Below are 22,112 nucleotides of genomic sequence, written 5' to 3' on the forward strand. Positions count from 1 at the left end.
CCTCTACTGTGGATGAAGTACCACAAAAATCTATTTCTCAAAGCTATTATTTCAGGGCAAGTGCATTGCACACAATGCAGTCAGGTCAGTTCAAGCATCAATGGGATGAATATAATATAATCAGTATTTTGCCATAGTCACAGAGACATATGGCTTGGAGCCTTACAATTTAATTAAAATATTCAGTCAAGGCATATATCTAGGGACTTTTGGAAGACATAAAGATTTACATATCTAAATATAATAAAAATATAGCTGTGTCCATCTTTTAGTTAAAAAGAAAGTCAAAGTGGCTTTTCAAATGTTTCTATTGTGTTTAAAATATGTAGTTAATTGAGTTTGAGATAAATATGATTTGATACAATACATTATATGGTTTACAAATTACATTAGACAAAATTATCTTATAGATCAAAGATTCTCAATGAAGAGAATAATTCTACCCACTGTCAGTTGAGAATCACTGTGTGTCATGAGTTATTACTGAGGTGACTAGGCTGCATATATGTGAAAAGCATGGGAACAGAAAAAAGGTCAACATACCACCAAAATAAAGGCTTTAGTTAGTAAGAGTACATAGTAATTAACTCACAGATATTTGATGATCAAAATTTATCCATTTAATACATGAAGGGTTTTTAGAGTGACTCTAATCCAACCACACAATGAGGTAAAAACACCTGCTCCAAACACATTACCTAGCTCATCTGCATTCTTCAGTACAAGGATGGTATGAACCAGCTTGACCAAAATCTCTATCAAGTGCTTTCTAACAGCCTGTTCATTCTCATCTCAGTGAGTTACCTTCATTTACAAAGAGCCAGGCAGCGAGGATTTGATAATAAACAGAATATAAAAAGAGATGATGAAAGAAATTCATTATTTTTGTCCCTTCAAGTTGGAGTCCCCCTCCCCGCACAAAAAAAAAACAAACAAAAAAAACACCCACCAAACTGACTGCCGTCGAGTCGACTTGACTCATCGCCACCCCTCCTTAGGCTTCTAAGGCAGTAGCTCTATGGAAGCAGATTGCCCAGTTTTCCTTCTGAGGAATGGCTGATGGGTTTGAACTGCCAGCCTTCTGGTTAGCAGTCAAATGCCTTAGGCACTATACTACCAGAGCTCCTTAGAAAGGTTATCAATGATGGTGAAATAAATTTACATAAATGAAACAGTGACTGGATTATACCACCTATCTTGTTTATGGTAAGACAGCTTAAAGAGAACAAATAAGGTAAGGTGACCCTGTACACTCTATTACTATCTAGCCACAAAGGAGAGCCATTATAAACTCTATTCTCCTCACACTGGTCACCAAATGACACAGAGAATAGTAAGTAACATTTCAACATTCCATCAGGTGAAGAACAGAGATTATTAGAAAGTAAAATACTTATTTTACAAACTAAGTTTTACTTTATTCTCTGTAACAACTGTAAAGATTGTGAAAAGATTGATGGACTAGAACTTTCCTATATCCACAATGCATGGGATATATTAAAAAACATATAGATCTATGTAGTATATACAGTTGATAGTACAATATAAGCTTTATTAAATCAGATCAAGAAGTGTAACTCTATTGCTATGCCTATCCTTATTCATTAGATGCATACAGAAATTAAAACTCTGGTTTAAATTCTACTTATCTCATCAGCTTTATAAACTCTTACCTAAAGCTTAGCAAAAGCATTAAGTGGAATACAATATGGAGAAAAGGATCATGCTAAGAAGTACTGAAAATTAATCCCCAAGTGATATACATATATAGTTATAATTTAAAAGGATTATGCATAAATGTGTATGTAGTATGTCAGCAGTGAATATTTAAGCAAATTCTTAGAATGTAAGGTCTTATTTCAGTAGAAATATTTGTTGTACAGTCAAGCTGAGAATCTTATGGGAATGAAGGGTAAAAGAAAATTCAGACAATTCTAATAAAAGATTAACTCTGGGAAGTTAACTTTTTAGATACTGCAGTTTCAAAAGGACTACATTACTAATAATATACTAAATCTGATGGCTTTCAATTAATTTATATCACACTTGTCCTATCTGTCCAACTCAAAACTGGATTATTTGTGTTCCTTATATGAGAGTATTCCCACTCAAATCTGTCTTCTCCCTGAAATCCTGGTCACTGCAGAGGGTGACTGAGAAGATAAGCTTATTCTCACTACAAAGACGAAGGGAGAAGGCAGTAAGAACAAAGAATTAGGACAGTTTAATTTTTATTTATAGTTTGCTGCAAATCTTGATGAAACTGCTTCATCAGTAACGATTCCAACGGCGAGAACGCTTGGTATGTACAATCTGGCATCTGTGGATTTTTATAGTCAAGTAGTGATTAAGAGTATGAACAGAAAGCACATGAGCATTTATTTTATTTATACTGCAGTGAATCATCAGGCCTAAAGTTGGCCTTCATTATTTCTAGGAAGTCAGTCCCCAAAAATGGCATCAAGGCATTATAAAGCATTCCTCTTCCTCTTAGAGCTTACGTTTGACATTATAATGCTTTGAAAGAATGACTGGACTTTCACTGTGGGGTTTTAGCTAGTCACTCAATCTCAATAATATAAATCATATACATCCATAGCATACTTGAACATTTTTAAGATGCTGGTGATAAATGTAAGTAACCATAATTTACGTGCTTATATAGGAATTTCCCAGCTTTTACAGTTTCTAAAGTCATGAGGTAGAATTAAGATTTATTCTATCAATAAATATTAACTGAGCACTCATTACATCTCTATTATTGTGCTAGATACTGTGAGAAGACTAAAAAGCTTAAAAAGTATGGTCTTTGACTGAAAGATACTTAAGCTTAACTGGGAACACAAAAGAAAACTCTCAATAAGATTATAATTATGCTAAATTATGCTATTGGCTAGATATCTACTTCATGTGCTGTACACATGTAAAAAAGTAGTACATCAGTGAGGTTTCATTTCACTTTAGCATGCTTACCCCATAGGATGCTGCATTATGAAGAGGAATTAAACCTCCTTTGTCTTGGGCATTAACATCTGCTCCATGCTCTAGAAGATATTCAGCTACTTCCAGGTTATTGTAGCCTGCTATTAGAACGAAAAAAGGCAAAAATGTCAGCTTAAAAGGAAAAAAGATAGCGCGCACACACACACACAATTATATATAAAAAACATAAAAATACATATGTATATAAATATAAAAGAACCAGAACATTTTAAGGTTTCAATACTTTTTGCTTTCGAAGCCATTATTATTATTATCACATAATTCAGGGCCTTTACATTAAGAAATATGAAATTATGTCAAAAGCATTTTACTAAGTAGTACACCCTTTATGCTCAGCATTTCTTTCAGCTTTCAGTAAAGGTCTGTATTAGGTCTCCAAGAAAGGAAAATGATACTTGAAAAGCCTGTGATGCTTACCTGCCAGGTGCAGAGGGGTTGAGTTTCGACCCTGGGTGTCTCTGCAGTTGATATTCTCTGGAGTACAGAGCTTCTGCACTCTAGCTAGGCAGCCCTTCTTGGCAGCATCCAGCAAGGCAGCGTCCCCTCTAAGTAAGTCCTGAATATCTGTGTCTCCTTCCTTCACCAAGTCTAAAGGTGTATTTCCATCTCTGTTCTTTTTGGTTGGATCTGCTCCATGCTACAAAGAACAAAAATCAAATGTGGATTGTGTTTTCTGTAGCATATTTCTTAAGGTTTATGGGTTTTTTGTTTTGTTTTATTTTCCTTAATCCACCTTTGTTCACCCAAAGAAAGAGATTTATTTATAAGATTTTGAAAAACAAAGCAATATCCTATTTTATTTTGCAAATTTCTACTCATGAATTCTCTACATGGAAGTATACTAGATAAACTTTCTAACTACTGCTCAACCAAAGCCATAAGCCTCAGGATCAATGGTGATGTTAAAGTTGGGAGAGTGCAAACTGCCTTTTATTTTTTACATAATATGTTGTAAGTTGTATTTGGAAGCCTTCAATTCTTTATGTTAATTTTGATCAGATTTTAGTTACATAAAGATATTCAGGGAGCATCATGAAAAAAGAGAGACACAGAAGACACACAGGTAGAATAAAGTACTTATTTCTAAATGTAATCAGAACAAAAAAGCTTGGTGATATATTTTATATTTTTATAATAAGTCTTAACATCTCTCCTAAAATCAGGTACAAATGTATTAACAAGGAACTTGATTTAAAGTTTAATCAACTACACTTATGAAATCAAATAAATACAAGTCAAAAATTTTTATTACAGGATCGACAGAGAATACAATCAGCCTACTGTGGAAATCAGGAAGAAACCAATGATGTCACTTCTTACCAAGCAGCTATTAAAATAAGTGTCTAATATGATGTTAGTCTCAAGATTCACAGAACATACTTCACACCATAAATGTGGTGGGAGAAAACTTTTATTCATATTTAATTATAAACATTTTTTCTTTAGTTAAAAAAAAAAACTTATAAATACATGTCTGATCACTTTTCAAATCTACTAACTTAAAAAGAACCCAAAATGATTAGTTTCATATAATTACTAGTTTTTACTATTTCATGTATATACCATTATATAACTTTGTTTAGAGAAACGAAATCTTATATTTTAATAAAAATCTGGTATTAAAATAAGTTCCTCAAGATATATATGATTAAATAATGCTTAATAATGAGGAATGCATTAGTGAGTTAACAATAATAAAAAAGTCAGTAGAAGAAATCAAACTTGATTAAAAACCTTCTCTCTTCTGTACAATTTTTTTTTCCTGACATTAATACTGTATTAGGTAACCATTGCTAGTTCAACTCTTTCCAAAATTTACCTTGATGAAGTTTAATGAACTGAACTTACATCAGTTCAGAGAGATGCTTCATGCACTACTCAAAGCAATGTAACTCTCATATCACTTAAACATCCCCCTAAAGTGGAAGTAGTCATTATAAAAGTTACTGTAGTTAATAGCATAAAAAGTACTGATTTAATTTAAAGTAATAACCAACAAACAAACACAATTACTTTATATTTTATAATTTTTTAAATTACATACTTTTAAAAGAAGCTTGCAGATTTCATATTTTCCTTTAGCTGCTGCTTCATGTAGAGGGGTAAATTTCCATAAGTCTGCCACATTGACAGATGCACCATGCCTTACTAAAAGCTCAGCTACCTCATAGTGTCCATATGAACAGGCATTATGAAGGGGTACCAAGCCACTAAACAAGAGAAAATGATTTAAAAGTCATACAACAACTCTTTAAGTTAAAATGATTGCTGTAATAAAAATAATTATTCTCTGGCATTGACTATACTGAACACCCACCTACAAAAGAAATAAATCCCCTCTGGTCTTTAAGACATAGTCAGTCATTTCTAAACAAGGATTGATAATGTAAAAAATGTTCCTTTCAATACAGGAACTTTTAGGGATGAATATACATTTCACAGCTCTCGTATCTTTTCTGGGTTAAAATACATACAGAAATACCCATAGGATAAAGTTCTATCACAATACTTTTAATTCAGGTTTTCATCCTGGTAATATAAAGAACAACACTACAAAATTATTTTCAGGAATAACTGACCAATCTAATTTTATCAGCTCTCAGTTTTCTTATATTTGGGCTTTCCTAATTAAAACTGTATGCCTACTTACAAAATTATAAAATTCAGTTCAAATTATTTCATTAGATAGGTTCTACCTCTGTGTCTGGTTTTTATTTTTTAAATTCCTAATAACTCAGTTTATTGACAGAGTGGCTGCCATGATGGGCTCAGGTATAAAAGGATTGTTAGAAGGGCACAGGACCAGGCCGTATTTCGTTCTATTGTATATAGGGTCGCTATGAGTTGGAGTCAACTCAATGGTACCTAACAACAACTACAACAACTCAGTGGTGGTTTCTGCAAACAGGTTTAAAATTTGCAGGTGACAGGCAATGAAAATTCATAATCCAAGTGAGACAGAGAAGTATTGAGTAAGGAAAACAATGATGTCAATCATAAACACTAGTCAGACAAGAAAACAATCTTGCTCTCTCAACTTAAGAGCAAACTGTTCTGAGATGACTGAGTTTTCACTTAATGGTAGTTGTTATTCTAAAAGGACAAAAAAAAAAAAAAAAAAAGAAAAGAAAAAGAAAAACCTCCTCCAAAGAAAAGGGGATTATCAGAAGGATAAGTTTATGTTGCACTTAAACAAACCAAACTAAACCTACTGTCATCAAGTTGATTCTGACTCCCAGCAACCCTACAAGACAAAGTAGGGACTGCCCCCACAGGGTTTCCAAGGTTGTTAAATCTTTACAGAAACAGACTGCCTCACTTTCTCCTGTGGAGTCTGGTGGATCTGAATCACCAACTTTTTGGTTAGCAGGCAAATGCTTTACCAGTGCACTACCAGAGCTCACGACATGATAAAAACAAGGTATTAAGCTCCCTTTTGGGAGCTCTGTTGGCATAGTCCCCTAAGGCATTTGATTGCTAACCAGAAGGCTGGAGGTTCAAACCCACCAGCCACTCCTTGGAAGGAAAATTGGGCAATCTATTTCCATAGAGATACTGCCTCTGAAACTCAAGGAGGGGTTGCTACAAGTCAGAATTGGCTTGATGGCAGTGAGTTTGGTTTTGTTTTAAGCTCCCTTTTATTTGGAGAGATCAGTACCTACAGTGTAGTAAATTACTTAGTGTGGCTTTTCTACCTATTAGTCTTTGTAAACTCCAAGGTGGAATTTGCCATGAGCAACTGAGGAGCTCCTGATTGCTAAAGTTATCCACCTGGGGTATTTCTGTTATGCAGTGGCACAAAGCAATATTCTGAGAAGTTTGCTCTCTCTCAGGTGCTTAGAATTCTGATGTTATGATTGGTTAGTTTGGCCACTCTGCCAGGCTCAAAAGGAGGCCTCCTAGAGGCAGAAGAGGTCTCTCTGACTACTGGCTGAGAAAAATGTGCTGCTGGGAGACAGGTGCTCCTGAGAGACACGTGCTGCTGAGAAAGAGACACTGAGACACGCATTGCTGAGACAGACACCAAGAGACAAGCACTGCTGGGAGAGTGGCTGAGAGAGACTGTTGGCTGAGAGACAGCAGGCTGAGAGAGACTGAATGTTTCTCCTGAACTTGAATTGTAGCCTGGTGCTTCCCTAATAAACCCCATAATCTGTCAGTTCTGTGTGGCCACTGCAGTGAATTATCAAACCCAGCAGAAAGGTGGTGAGTGCTGAAGGAAGAACAGTTGGTTTCAGGGTTGGTGAAAGGGCTGGAGGGAGATAGCATGTCTGGTCTTGCAGGAATAGGCCTTTGGCTACTGATGGTGATTCTGTCTTCCTCTTGTGGGGTTAGAGGAGGTCAGAAGATGCGGCCTCCCTGCCCCTTTGGCAGTAACTTTTTAAAAAATGTTTTGATACTAAATATGTTAAGTGCCAAAATGGGCAACAGGAAACAACTGTTGTTCTCCAGTGTACTTACAATAATTTTAAAGAGATAGTCATACTGTTATTGAATATTCATGTCCACTGCGTCTCTTTAAAAAGATAAATAAATTCATAATGGTTAACTGAAACCTACATTGTACGGTTTAAATTCTACAGCACTCTGCTGTAGTAAGTTTCTGGCTTATTTATATTTTGAGATAATATTAAATTAACTCAAAATTAGAGTGTAGAAAATCTTTTCAGTTAAAATTCCTTCCTTACAATTCTAAATAGCTTCAATGGCTGTTTTATGCTTTGTGTACAAAAAATAACTCAGTACCTGGATATAAAAATATAAATTAGTGAAAATGTTTTGGGGATAGATAGCTTTTCTTTAAATACACATTATTTAATAGCAAACAAAAGAAGCCATAATAGAAACAGTATAAACACACACATATAATACAATAAAATATACAGGCACTAAAAGAATGAGATGAGCAATTAAGTATGGACATAAAAGGACAACATTCAAGATATACTATGGTTATTGTCATTAGCTATCATTGACTAGATTCTGAGTCATGACAACCTCATGTGTGCAGAGTAGAAGTGCTCCATAGGGTTTACAAAGCTGTGACTTTTCAGAATCAGATCACCTTGCCTGTTTTCTGAGGACCTTCTGGGTAAATTTGAACCGCCAACCTTTTGGCTAAGTGCTTAAACATTTGTGCCACCCAGAGATTCCTCAAGATATATATAAAAAAGAAAACCACTAAACAGATTGTATAGAATGGCATCATCTTATATACGAGAAAATTCCCACCCCCATCATAACAACATACACACTGTTATATATATTTAACAAAAGTTAGAAGAACTACATACAAAATTTTCCATGTACGTAATCTCTAGGACATCATGCTTAGTAAAATAGAGGGTCAGTGAAAAAGAGGAAGACCTTTGATGAGACAGAGTGATACAGTGGCTACAATGATGAGCTCTAACAGAGTGACAACTGTGAGGCTGGTGCCGGATGGGCAGTGTTTCATTCTGTTGTACACAGGGTCACTATGAGTTAGAACCAACTCAAAAGCACCTAACAATAGCAATAACCTCTAGGGAATGCAGTGTTAGGTAATTTTCACTTTCAATATTGTCAATATTTTTTGACATTTCCACAATGCTTTTAAGTTTTTTTTTTTTTTTAAATACATTACTTTTTTAATGGGGAAAAAGATCTAAGACTTCAAAAATACTTAAAAAGGAATTTTAGAAGTGTGAAGAAAATTAATCCCAAACAGCTAAATTCTAACACATACCCTTTGTCTTTGGCATGGACATCGGCACCATGATGTAGAAGATACTCCACAACAGACACACGATTATAGCCGGCTGCAAAGTGTAGGGGTGTAGAATGCCGGCCCTCTAAATCTCTGCAATTCACATTTTGAGGGCTGCAAAGTTGCTTTTATGGTACAGACACATACATACACAAAAAAAACATTAATATTTATTCGTAGATTTTGCTCTAAAATACTACAGCATCTTGGAAAAGCTGTAATGTTCTAATGTATATTTATTTGCAAAGGTTAGCTAAAATGAATGATGTTCAAAAATCAGCACTATGTTTGGCTTAATAATGACTACAAATATTTTTACTGTTTATAGAGCAATTAATCATTTTTTTAAACATTTCTTAGCCAAAATTCTAATCAAATAGAGAAATCTACAATAAAGTAAGCACTTTCAAGGTAAATCATGCTTTGCCTTTTCATTTCTGTAAGTCTTTCCTGCCTGAGATTACTTGTCACAGAATCTCTGCTTGCATTACCTAGATTTTTCCTCAAATGAGACCAACCCTGGTTGACTGCAGAACTAACTTACAGTTCTTGTCTACTCTCCCATGGATCAAGCCAGCACAGCTCTGGGAAAAGTATTTTAATTCTGCTTAGGCCACCCATTTGGCCTTCTGACCTACGGCAGCAAAGCAGTCAACAGTACTTATTTGCAGGGGGAAGTTTGTCTAACATTTTAAGTTGAACCAATTCTAATCATACTCTAGTTTTTGACAATCTTCTATCATTTTCAGCTTTGTCCTTCAAATCTCTTCTCAGCCTCCTTCTCTCCTTCTGATTGCTACCATTTCAACATAATCAAAATTATATGCTCAATTTTGTTTGCATACAAAGTGGTAGAAATCAAAGCAAAGCAGAGTAGGCTGCATCACTGGATTATGTAACAGTAACATCTGAATAATTTAGTTTATAAAAAATTTCATATTCTTTCAGTAAGAAAATTAATATCTATCTGTGAATAATCTGATCATTATTCCGATTTTACATACAAATAAACCGAAGCTCACAGGAGTTAAGCGATTTATCCTGTCTCATAAAGTTGGTAAATGGTACAATAAAGAATCAAACCCTGTTTTACTGATTCCTAATTTCTTCATCTTTTTGTTACATCATGCATCATTGCTTACTTCTCCACCTAATTTTAGGCAAGCAGTGAGAAGAAAGGCAATGAAAATTTTAAAAAAGCAAATAAAGCAGAGAGAACAGTGGCATTTTCTAGGCTACAAGAGCTTCACAGGCATTCTCCCTAAGAATGTTTAATTAGAGCAAATGTGAGAATTTCTAGAAAACAACGAAGAAACACCACTGTAAAGTTTAACATGTATCCCCTGGACTTGAACTACATACATATTTATGAATGTGGACACTTAATTAACATGAGTGAAAATATAAAAGAGCTTTCATGTAACCAGGCATATATGAAAGACATAAAAATAAGAATAAAAACAAGGACCTTTCAGGTAGTACCATTTTCACATTAAAGGGGAAGTCTGGGCAGTATGGTAGAGCCCACAATCTCCACTCTATATGGAAAAGTACTAACTAGCATTCTCTTAGACCAAATGAGACCAACTGTGGTCAACTACAGAACTAACCCACAGTCCTTGTCTCCTTTAATATACACATATTTGAAATTATATATACAGTTGTGTGTGTGTGTGCATGTGTGTGTTTTAAGTCTGTAAATGATACGTGGAAATCCTTAGTACTACAAGGTCTCTCTACTCTAAAGATCTACTCTGCTCATCCCTTTTATTTGTTGGACTTTAGTAATTTTACTTACAAATTTAAAAATAAATTAGTTAGTAAAGGTTGAATAGTGATGCTCAAGCCATCAAGAGTACTGACTTACCTTCACAGTTTCCAAGTCACCAGCTTTAGATGCCTCTAAAAGTCGATAGTCAACATCAGAAGTGCGTATAGGTGTACTTTCTGCATTTTAAAAGAGGGAAAGATCATTAGTAGTTCCTGAGGAATCTTAGTCAAGAAGGGAATATTACTTGGTACTTGGGAAGAGATTAAGGGATCTAAAATTTCTGAGATGCAATATTGGTTTTTACCAAACCTTTTTAGATACAAAATTAATTATTTATACTTCAATCTATATCAATCTCATCCTAAGCCAAACTTAAATAAATTCTAGAACCACAACTTCCTTCATTTCTTCTATCCTTCCTTCACATATTCTGGTCAAAAATTTGGCAAAGGATAGTGGGAAAACCTAAGGCCATGAGATCAAGAATATTTTTGGTACACTGTTTTACATGGTATCATAGCAAAGCTTTCCCACAGATGTCTTATGTAAAAGCTAAGGAACTCATTCAACTTTCAGTACTTCATTTTTAGCTGCCTTCTTCCTCTTTTTTTTTTTTTGGGGGGGGCATCAAATTTCTTATATGTGTAAAGAAGTATTCCAGTCACCACAAAAAAGGAAATAATATTCAAGCAGAAATAAATGAAACAGAGAACAGAAAAGCAAGAGAAAGAATCAGCAAAACAACAGTTGGTTCTTTGAAAGAATTAAATAAAACTGGCAAACCACTGGCAAATTTAACAAAGAAAAAGAAGAAAATAACACTAATAATACAAATTAAGAAATGAAATAGGACATGTCACAAAAGAACCTGCTGAAATAAAAAGAATAGTAATAGAATACTATGAAGAATTGTATTCCAACAAATTTGAAAAACTAGAATAAATGGACAAATTTACTTCCATAATGATACTGCCTCGGCAACCCAAGGAGGGGGTCGCTATGAGTCAGTCCGACTCGACGGCACATAACAACCACAACAACACCTAAACTAACACAAGCTGAAGTAGAAAATTTGAAAAAACCCATTTACTAAAGAAAAAACTAAACAAGTCATAAAAAAAACTCCATACCAAAACAGTCCTGGTCCAGAAGTCTTCACTAGTGAATTCTATGCAACATTCAGAGAAGAGCCGAGATCAATATTCCTCGAAGTATCCCAGAACATAGAAAAGAATGGAATACTACCAAACTCATTCTATGAAGCAAGCATAACCCTGATACCTAAACCAGGCAATGACAACACTAAAAAAGAAAATTACAGACAATACCCCTCATGAACACCAACAGAAAATCCCTCAACAAAATCTTAGTCAGTAGACTCTTAACAACCTATCAAAAAAATCATACATTATAACTAAGTGAGATTTATATCATGTATGCAAAGATGGCTTAACATTAGGAAAACAATCAATGTAATCCACCACATATATAAAACAATCAATGCAGAAAAGGCATTTGACAAAATCTAACACCACTGCTTGATAAACATGTTCATAAAAATAGGAATAGAGGGGAAATTCCTCAACATAATTAGGGATATATATATATACAAAACCAATGACCAATATTGTTCTCAACGGAAAGAGACTGAAAACATTTCCCCTGAAAATCGGAACCAGACAAGGATGATTTTTATTACCACTCCTATTCAATACTGTATTTGAAGAATGAATCAGAGCTATAAGGCAAGAAAGGGAAGTAAAAGGCATCAAAATTAGCAAAGAAAAAGTAAAACTATCTCTATATGCAGATCTATTTGTATGACTTGATGCTATACATAGAAAACCCTACACATTCAACAAAAGAATTACTGGAATTAATAGAAGCCTTCAGTAAACTGCCAGGGTACAAGACCAAAATACAAAAATCAGTAGGATTCCTCTACAGTAACAAAGAGAACTCTGAAAAGGATATCTACAATACCATTTTTAACAGCCACCCAAAAGAGAAGTACTTAGGAATAAACCTAACTGGAAACAAAAAAGACCTACACAAAGAACATTACAAGCACTACTACAAGAAACCAGAAGAGACCTATATAAATAGAAGAATTTACTATGTTCATGAAAAGGAAGCCTTAACATTGTAAAAATGACAATATTACCCAAAGCAATCTATAATCTTCATTCAGACTCCATCATCATTCTTTAATGAGATGGAAAAGTTAATTGTCCACTTTATATGGAAATGAAAGAGTCCTCAGATAAGCAAAACACTATTGAAGAACAACAAACTAGGTAGCCTCATACTCCCTTGATCTCAAAACCTACTATACAACCACAGTAGCCAAAACAGCCTGGTATTAGTACAATGACAGGCACATAGACCAATGGAGCAGAATTGAGAACACAGAAATAAATCCATCCATCCACGGATAGCTGATCTTCAACAAAGGGTCAAAAATAAAATAAAACCCAAACCCATTGCCTCACCTTCGTCCTGCAGAGCAGTTAGTAGGTTTGAACTGTCAACCTTCTGGTTAGAAGCCAAACACCTTAACCACTGTGTCACGTGAGCCCCTTTCCACAAAGGGCCAGAATCCATTAAATTTGGAAGAGACAGTTTCTTTAACAAATGGTGCTGGCAAAACTGGATGTTCTCTTGAAGAAGAACGAAACAGTATCCATATCTCACACCATACACAAAAACTAAGTCTAGATGGATGCAAAGATCTAAATGTAAAACCAGAAGCCATAGAAATCATCAAAGTACAAATAGGGGCAAACTTAGGGGCCCTAACACTAGGGATAAGCACACTATCAAATACATCTAAATATACAACATCAGAAAACAAATTAGAGTTTCGGACTGTCTAAAAATTAACTTTTATGTTCATCAAATGACTTTGTCAAACAAGTGAAAAGAGAATCTATAAACTGGAGAAAATTTTTAGCAACTATGTATTAGACAAGGGACTAATCTCTAAATTTATAGAAAATTTCACCACCTCAACAAAAAAAAATGACAAGCAATCTAAATGGGCAAGAGAACCAGAACAGATACGTCACAAAAGAAGACACTGAGGTGGCCAACAAACACATGACAAAATGCTCGTGACCATTAGCCATTGTTGTTCTTGCTGTTAGGTGCCATTGAGAAAGACTCTGACTCACAGTGACCCTATGTACAACAAAATGAAATGCTGTGTGGTTCTGTGCCAGCCTCACAATACTTGCTATCCCTGACCTCATCGCTGTATCCACTTGTGTCAATCCATCTCATTGAGGGCCTTCCCCTTTTTCGTTGTTGTTTGGTGCCATCGAGTCATCTCTGACTCACAGTGATCCTATGCACAGCAGAACGAAACACCACCCGGTCCTGGGCCAGCTCCACAATCCCTGCTATAATTGAGCCCTTCACCACTGCCACTGTATCAAACCACCTTGTTGAGGGCCTTCCCCTCTTTTGTTGACCCTCCACCTTACCAAGCATGACATCCTTCTCCAGGGAATGGTCCCTTCTGATAACATGACCAAAGTAGGTGACATGAAGTCTGACCATTCTCACTTCCAATGAACATTCTGGCTGCACTTCCTCCAGGACAGATTTGTTAATTCTTTTAGCAGTCCATGGTACTTTGTGCATCCTTCGCCAACATCACAACAAAAGCATCAATTCTTCTTCAGTCTTCCTTATTCATTGCCCAGCTCTCACATGCATATGAGGTGACTGAAAATACCACAGCTTGTGTCAGGTGCACCTTAGTCATCAAGGAGACATCTTTGCTCCTCAGCACTTGAAAGAGGTCCTTTGCAGCCGACTTGCCCAGTGCTGTACAGCGTCTGATGTCCTGACTGGTGCTTTCATTGGCATCAATTGTAGAACCAAACAATGTGAAGTCTGACAATTTCAACCTTTTCTCTATTTATCATGATGCTGCTTATTGGCCCAGTTGTGAGGATTTTCATTTTCTCTTATGTTGAGATGTAATCCATACTGCAGACTGTAGTATTCAGTCTTCATCAGTAAGTGCTTCAAGTCATCATCACTTTCAGCAAGCAAAGTTGTGTCATCTGCATTTCGCAGGCTGTTACTGAGTCTTCTTCCAATCCTGGTGCTATGCTCCTCTTCATACAGTCCAGCTTCTCAGATTATTTGTTCAGCAGACAGACTGAATAAATATGGTGAAAGGATACAACCCTGACACACTCCCTTCCTGATTTTAAACCATGTAATATACCTTTGTTCTGTTTAAAGGACAGCCTCCTGGTCTATGTGCAGATTTCTCATGAGCACAATTAAGTGTTCTGGAATTCTCATTCTTCTTCATGTTATCCATAATTTGTTATGATCCACACAATCGGATGCTTTTGCATAGTCAATAGAACACAAGTAGACATCTTTCTGGTATTTCCTTTCAGCCAAGATCCATCAGACATCAGCAATGATATCCCTCACTCCACATCCACTTCTGAATCCAGCTTGTATTTCTGGAAGTTCTCTGTCAATATGCTGCTGCAACAGTCTTTGAATTATCTTCAGCAAGATTTTACTTGCATGTGACATTAATTTTAATATTCAATAATTTCCACATTCTGTGGGATCACCTTTCTTTGGAATGGGTACAGATATGGGTCTCTTCCAGTCAGTTGGCTAGGTAGCTGTCTTCCAAATGTCTTGGCATAGACAAGTGAGTGCCTCCAGCGCAGCATCCCTTTGTTGAAACATCTCAGTGGGTATTCGGTCAATTCCTGGAACTTTGTTCTTTACCAATTCCTTCAGTGCATCTTCAACTTCATCCCTCAAAACCATTTGTTCTTGATCATATGCCACATCCTGAAATGGATGAACACTGACCAAATCTTTTTGCTACAGTGACTCTGTGTATTCTTTCCATCTGCTCTTGATGTTTCCTGCATTATTCAATATTGTGCACATAGAATTTTTCAATAATCCAATTACAGGCTTGAATTTTTTTCTCAGTTCTTTCAGTTTGAGAAATGCGAAGTGCATTCTTCCCTTTCTTCAACTCCAGGTCTCTGCACATTTCATTGTAATAACTAAGTCTGTCTTCTCCAGCTGCTCTTTGAAATCTTCTGTTTAGCTCTTTATCTTGTTGATTCTTCCATTTGCTTTAGCTACTCTCTGTTCAAGGGCAAGTTTCATAGTGTCTTCTGACATCCATTTTGGTCTTTTCTTCCTTTCCTGTCTTTTTAATGACCTCTTGCTTTCCTCATGGATGATGTTCTTGATGTCATTTCACAATTCCTCTAGTTTTCGGTCACTGGTGTTCAATGCGTCAAATCTATTCTTTCAGATGGTCACTAAATTCAGCAGGGATATAATCAAGGTCATATTTTGGCTCTCATTGACTTATTTTAATTGTCTTCAGCTTCAACTTGAACTTTCGTAAGAGCAGTTGATGGTCTGTTCCACAGTAAGCTCCTAGCCTTGTTTTGGCTGAAGATATTGAGCTTCTCTGTTGCCTCTTTCCACAGATGTAGTCAATCTGATTGCTGTGTATTCCTGTGTCCATGTGTATAGCTGCTGCTTATGTTGAAAAAAGGTATTGGTAATGAATAAGTTGTAGGTCTTTCAAAATTCTATCATGTGATCTTCAGCGTTATTTCTATCACCAAGGCCACATTTTCCAACTACTGGTGATTCTTCTTTGTTTCCAACTTTTGCATTCCAATCACCAGTGATAATCTTGATTGCACATTTGGTCAATTTCCGACTGCAGAAGTTGGTAAAAACCTTCAATTTTTTCGTCCTTGCCTTTAGTGCTTTGTGAGTAAATTTGAATAATAGTATTAACTATTATTAGGAGCTCTGGTAGCATAGTGCCTAAGGCATTTGACTGCTAACCAGAAGGCTGGCGGTTCAAACCCACCAGCCACTCCTCGGAAGGAAGGTTGGGCAATCCTACTTCCGTAGTGATACTGCCTCAGAAACCCAAGGAGGGGTCGCTATGAGTCAGGGCCGACTCGACGGCAAATAACAACAACAACAATGAACTATTATTGACTTCCTTGTAGGCGTATGGATATTATCCTCTCACTGACAGCACTGTATTTCAGGATACATCTTGAAACATTCTTTGTGATGATGAATGCCATGCCATTCCTCTTCAATTTGACATTTTCAGCATAGTAGATCATATGGTTGTCTGATTCAAAATGGCTAAAACCAGTCCATTTAAGCTCACTAATGCCTAGGATGTTGATTTGTATGCATTCCATTTCATTTTTGACAACTTATAATTTCCCTAGATTCATACTTTATACATTCCATGTCCTGATTATTAAGGGATGTTTACAGCTGTTTCTTCTCGTTTTGAGTCATACCACATCAGCAAGTGGAGGACCCGAAAGCTTTATTCCATCCATCATTAAGATAGCTCTACTCTGAGGAGGCAGCTCTTCCCCAGTTGTATTTTGAGTGCCTTCTGACCAGAGGGGCTTATCTTCTTGTACTATATCGGATGATGTTTCAGGGCTATTCGTAAAGTTTTCCAATAATACAACAGACAGCGTTTCACTGCTATTCATAAGGTTTGTACTGGCTAATTCTTTGAGAAGTGGATGGCCCCTTCCTTCTTCCAAGTCTGTCTTAGTCTGAAAGCTCTGCTGAAACCTGTCCACCATGGGTGACCCTGCTGGTATTTGAAATACTGGTGGCATAGCCTCCAGCCTCACAGAAACACACAAGCCACCAAAGGACAACAAACTGACAAACGAGTGGTGCAATTAGCCATGAGAGAGATGCAAACCTAAATGACAAGCTATCATCTCACCCCAGCATTAACTGCAAAATTCAAAAAACTGAAAACAACAAATGCTAGCAAGTGTTTGTAGAGCTTGGAACACTTATACATGCTGCTGTGACTGTAAAATGGTACAACTTTGGAAAGTGGTATGGCACTTCCTTAAGAAGTTAGTAATAGAAATATAGGATCCAGCAATCTCACTATTAGGTATATATCCTAGAGAAATAAAAGCTGTGACATGAACAGATATGTGTACATCCATGTTCATCCCAGCATCATTCACAATAGCAAAAAGAAGGAAACAAGCCAAACACCCATGAACGTATGAATGGATAAACAAACTATGGTACATACAAATAATGGAATACTATGCCACATTAAAAAATAATGATTAATCTGCAAAACATCTCACAACATGGATGAATCGAGAGGATATTATGGTGAGTAAAATTTGCCAATCACAAAAGGATAATTATTGTATGAGACCACTATGGTTAAAAGTTAGAAAAGGTTTATACACAAAAAGAATTGTTCTTTGAAGGTTACCAGGGGTGGAAGGGAAAGGGAGGAACAATTACCAACTAGAAGATAGACACTTATTAACTTGAGTGAAGGGAAAGGCAATATACAATAAAGAAGAGATCAGAGCAAAATGATTGAAGCAGCAGAAGATATAGGAAGAAGCACAAGAGTTAAAGGCATCAAAGGTGAATTACATAGATAACCTTTGATAATAGAAATAACAATACTTAGGTGTAGAGTGGATGCATAGATACACATTCCAGCTTAACAGGGGTAGGAAGGAAAATGGGACAACACCAACAAATACACACAGGTTTGACAGAGGCTATCTCTATCTATGTATCACAAATATATCCATGAATGTAGACAAGCATACAGAAAACAAAGTTAGGAAAACATATAGTCATAACCAAACACCTTGAAGGAATGACTCGCTGGGTATGGAAGCTCAGGACCATAGTCTTGGGGGACAATAAGGTCAACTGGCACAACACAGTTCACAAACACAATGCTCTACATCCTAGTTAGGTGAGTAGCAACTGGGGTCTTAAAAGCTTGTGAGTGGCCACCTAAGGTACAACTAATGGTCTCTCACTATCTGGAACAAAGAAAAGTGAAGAAAATCAAAGATGCAGTAAACAATTAATCCAAAGGACTAATGGAGTATGTGAACCCCAGCCTCCATAACCCTGAGAACAGAAGAACTAGATGGTGCCCAGCCACCACTGCTGATGGATCTGAAAGGAATCACATGAAGAGGTCCCAGATAGAGTGGGGTAAAATGTGGAACAAAACGCAAAATCATCAAAAAGACCAGGCTTACTGGTCTGATGAGAACTGGTGGAACCCTCAGCATTATGCCTTTACACACCCTTCAAATTAGGAACTGAACTTAAGCCTCATGACTCAATTGGCAAACAAAGGATAGACTACAAGGTGAATAATAACATCTGGAGGGTATGTGGTCATTACAATAGTCAAGCATATGAGATCAAAAGAAAAGAATTTGCCCAGGGGTAGAGCTAGGAAAGTGGGAGGTGATGGGAAGGAAGAATGAAGGGAAGGAGTAGCCATAGGGAAAAAGTGGGAAGAATGCTGTTACAGTATGGGGATTGCAACAAATGTCACAAAACAAAAAGTGTATGGATTGTTGAATGGAAAACCAATTTGCTCTGTAAATTTTCACTGAAATCACAATAATAAAAAAAAGGCACTCTTCCTGAAATTGAAGTAATCTTAGAAAGTATAATCAGGGAATAAAAAGAAACCTATAAAATACAGATATATTGTTAATTCACATTTACCGACTGGTTTCAGGGAAATTTAAATATTTGTGTAATTGGAAGTAAGGTACAAATATTAAAAGAATAGAATTAAATTACAATGTTAAGTCTAGAAGTATGACCCAAAATTGAGACATTTAGCTTAATTAAATATAAACAAACCAAAAATTCATTTCCTATCGGCCCAAATAAAATAGGTTTTAAAAGAAAACAATGTATGTCACACAAAGTATGTTCACGGATATTACATTGTCTTTCATACTGCATTTATAACAGAAAAGTATTGAGGTCCAGGAGACCTAGATTTTAGACTGGCTTGTAATATCAGTGACTTTGGACTAATCACTTAAGAACTTAGTTTTTACACCTATAAAGTGTCTTTCAAATTTAAGGCTGCCATATCTTATGATCAGAGATACCTTTTTTGAATCCACTGTCAAAAGTGGGAAGGTCAAGTGATGCTATGAAAAGGTGTTAGATTTCAGAAGAAACACTTCAGATCTTTCTTGGCTAAAACGCTTTGCTTAGGAGACTTGGTTTTACAGAGTAAGTTACGAGAACTCTTTATTTGTGCTGTTTATCTGGGGTACCCACTAGCCTCAAGTGGCTACTTAGCATGTGAAATGTGCCTAGTGTGATTGAGGAATCGAGTTCTAACTTTTATTTAATTTTATTTTAAATTTAGCCACATACAGAGAGTGGGTATTGTATTGGGCAGACCAAATACAGGGACAGCATATCTAGAAAAGAAGTCAAATCTACTGAAAGCCAGTTTTAAAATGGTTGTTTATGAGAAGTTGTTTAACCTTGTTTTCTTTACCCTGGCATTAGTTTTGATATAAATATTGCAAGCAATGTATAACTGAAACTTTATTAATCTAAACCACTAGAAACTAGACTTGAGAGCTCAAAGTAGAGATTTCTAAAGTGAATCTCAAACTCAGTATTTAATATGTATAGCTATATGAATCTTTAAAATTTTACCTGTAACAAAACCTCAGTATCATATACATTATATGAGTGTGTTTATCTGGTCAGACTGTCACATAGTGGTAGCTTATGTGCTGCTGTGATAGGAAGTTACATACCACTAGAATTTCAAAAACCAGCAGTGTCACCCATGGTGGACAGGTTCCAGTGGTATTCCCAGACAAAGGCACAGTAGGAAGATGGGCGCAGAAGTCTACTTCTGAAAAACTGGCCACCGAGACCTTAAGAATAGCAATGCAACAGTGTCTGATATAGGGCTGACAGATGAGCTTTTTAGGTTGGAAGGCAGGTAAGATACAATTGGGGAAAAGCTGCCTCCTCAAAGAGTCAACCTTAATGATGTGGATGGAGTAAAGATTTCAGGACCTTCATATGCTAATGTGGCACAACTCAAATGAAAAGAAACACCTGCAAACATCCACTAATAATCAGAACATGGAATGTATAAAGTATGAAATCTAAGGAAATTGGAAATTGTAAAAAATGAAATGGAATGTGTAAAGATTGATATCCTAGGCATTAGTGAGCTGAAATAGACTAGTATTGGCCACTTTGAATTGAACAATCACATGGTCTACTAGGCTGGGAATGACAAATTGAAGAGGACTGGAGTTGTATTTATAGTGAAAAAGAACATTTCAAGATCTCTTGAAGTACAATGCTTCAGTGAGAAGATAATATCCATATACCTAAAAGGAAGACTAGTTAATGTAACTATTATTCAAATTTACACACCAACCACTAAAGCCAAAGATGAAGAAGCTAAAGATTATTTTTACCAACTTTCATATTCTGAAACTGATCAAACATGCGATCAAAATATACTGATAATTAGGGGTGACTGGAATGTGAAAATTGAAAACAAAGAAGTATCAGTAGTTGGAAAGTATGGGCTTCATGACAAACTATGCTGGAAATTACATGATATAATGTAGCAGTAACAATGACTTATTCTTTGCAAATACCTTTTTTCAACAACATAAATGGTGAATATACACATGGACTTTGTCAGATGGAATACACAGGAATCAAAAAGTTTATATTTGTGGAAACAGATGATGGAGAAGCTCAACATCATCACTCAGAACAAGGCCAGAAGCCAGCTGTGGAACAGATTATTAATAGTTTATGTGCAAGTTCAAATTGAATCTGAAGAAAATTAAAACAAGTCCATGAGAGCCAAAATATGATCTTGACTATATCCCACCTGAAATTAGAGACCACTTCAAGAATAGATTTGATACACTGACTGCACTGAATACCAGCGACCAATGATCAGATGACTTATGGGACGACATTAAGAACATCATGCATGAAGAAAGTAAAAGGTCATAAAAAGAAAGGGAAGAAAGAAAAAGAAACAAAATGGATATGAAAAGAGACTGTGAAACTTGCTCTTAATGCAAAGTACCTGAAGTGAATGGAAGACATGATGACGTAAAAGAGCTGAACAGAAGATTTCAAAGTGCATCTTGAGAGGACAAAATAAAGTATTACAATGAAATGTGCAAAGACCTGGAGTTGGTAAACTAACAAGGAGGAACATACTCAGCATTTCTCAAGCTGAAATAATTGAAAAAAAATATTCAAGCCTTGAGTTACAATACTGAAGGACTCTCTGGGCAAAATTTGAACAAAGCAGAAGTACCCACAAAAGACAGAAGAAATACAGTCACTGTACTATAAAGAACTGATTGATATTCAACCATTTCAGTAGCAACTATAGGATCAAGAACCAATGGATTTCAGCAGAAACTACATGATCAAGAACCAATGGCTTTGAAGGAAGAAGGCCAAGCTGCACTGAAGGCATTGGCAAAAACAAGGTTCCAGGAATTGACAGAATACTAATTAAGATACTGCAGCCAACAGATACAATGCTGGAAGCACTCACTTGTCTAGTCCATGAAATATGGAAGATAGTTACCTGGCTAGTTGACTGGAAGAGATCGCTTCTGTGACCATCCCAAACAATGTGGAAATTACCTAATAATATCATTCATATTACAAGCAAGTAATTTTTTT

At 36.0% G+C, this 22,112-nt stretch overlaps 1 protein-coding gene across 1 annotated transcript in view; it reads right to left on the reverse strand.

The window, feature by feature from the left end:
- LOC103198537 (poly [ADP-ribose] polymerase tankyrase-1) overlaps positions 1-22,112 on the reverse strand; it is a 326,026-nt gene that overhangs the window by 67,330 nt on the left and 236,584 nt on the right. The window contains exons 14-18 of the mRNA XM_007942708.2: positions 10,620-10,699; positions 8,732-8,877; positions 5,048-5,213; positions 3,421-3,640; positions 2,974-3,083 (exon numbers count right to left, since the gene is read on the reverse strand). Of these exons, the coding sequence (XP_007940899.1) occupies positions 2,974-3,083; positions 3,421-3,640; positions 5,048-5,213; positions 8,732-8,877; positions 10,620-10,699 (722 nt within the window). The remainder of the gene's footprint in view (positions 1-2,973; positions 3,084-3,420; positions 3,641-5,047; positions 5,214-8,731; positions 8,878-10,619; positions 10,700-22,112) is intronic.

The sequence above is a fragment of the Orycteropus afer genome, unplaced genomic scaffold (genome assembly GCF_000298275.1).
Source record: "Orycteropus afer afer isolate SDZICR_OR568_19922 unplaced genomic scaffold, OryAfe1.0 scaffold00095, whole genome shotgun sequence".
In the NCBI taxonomy this organism is placed as follows: domain Eukaryota; kingdom Metazoa; phylum Chordata; class Mammalia; order Tubulidentata; family Orycteropodidae; genus Orycteropus; species Orycteropus afer.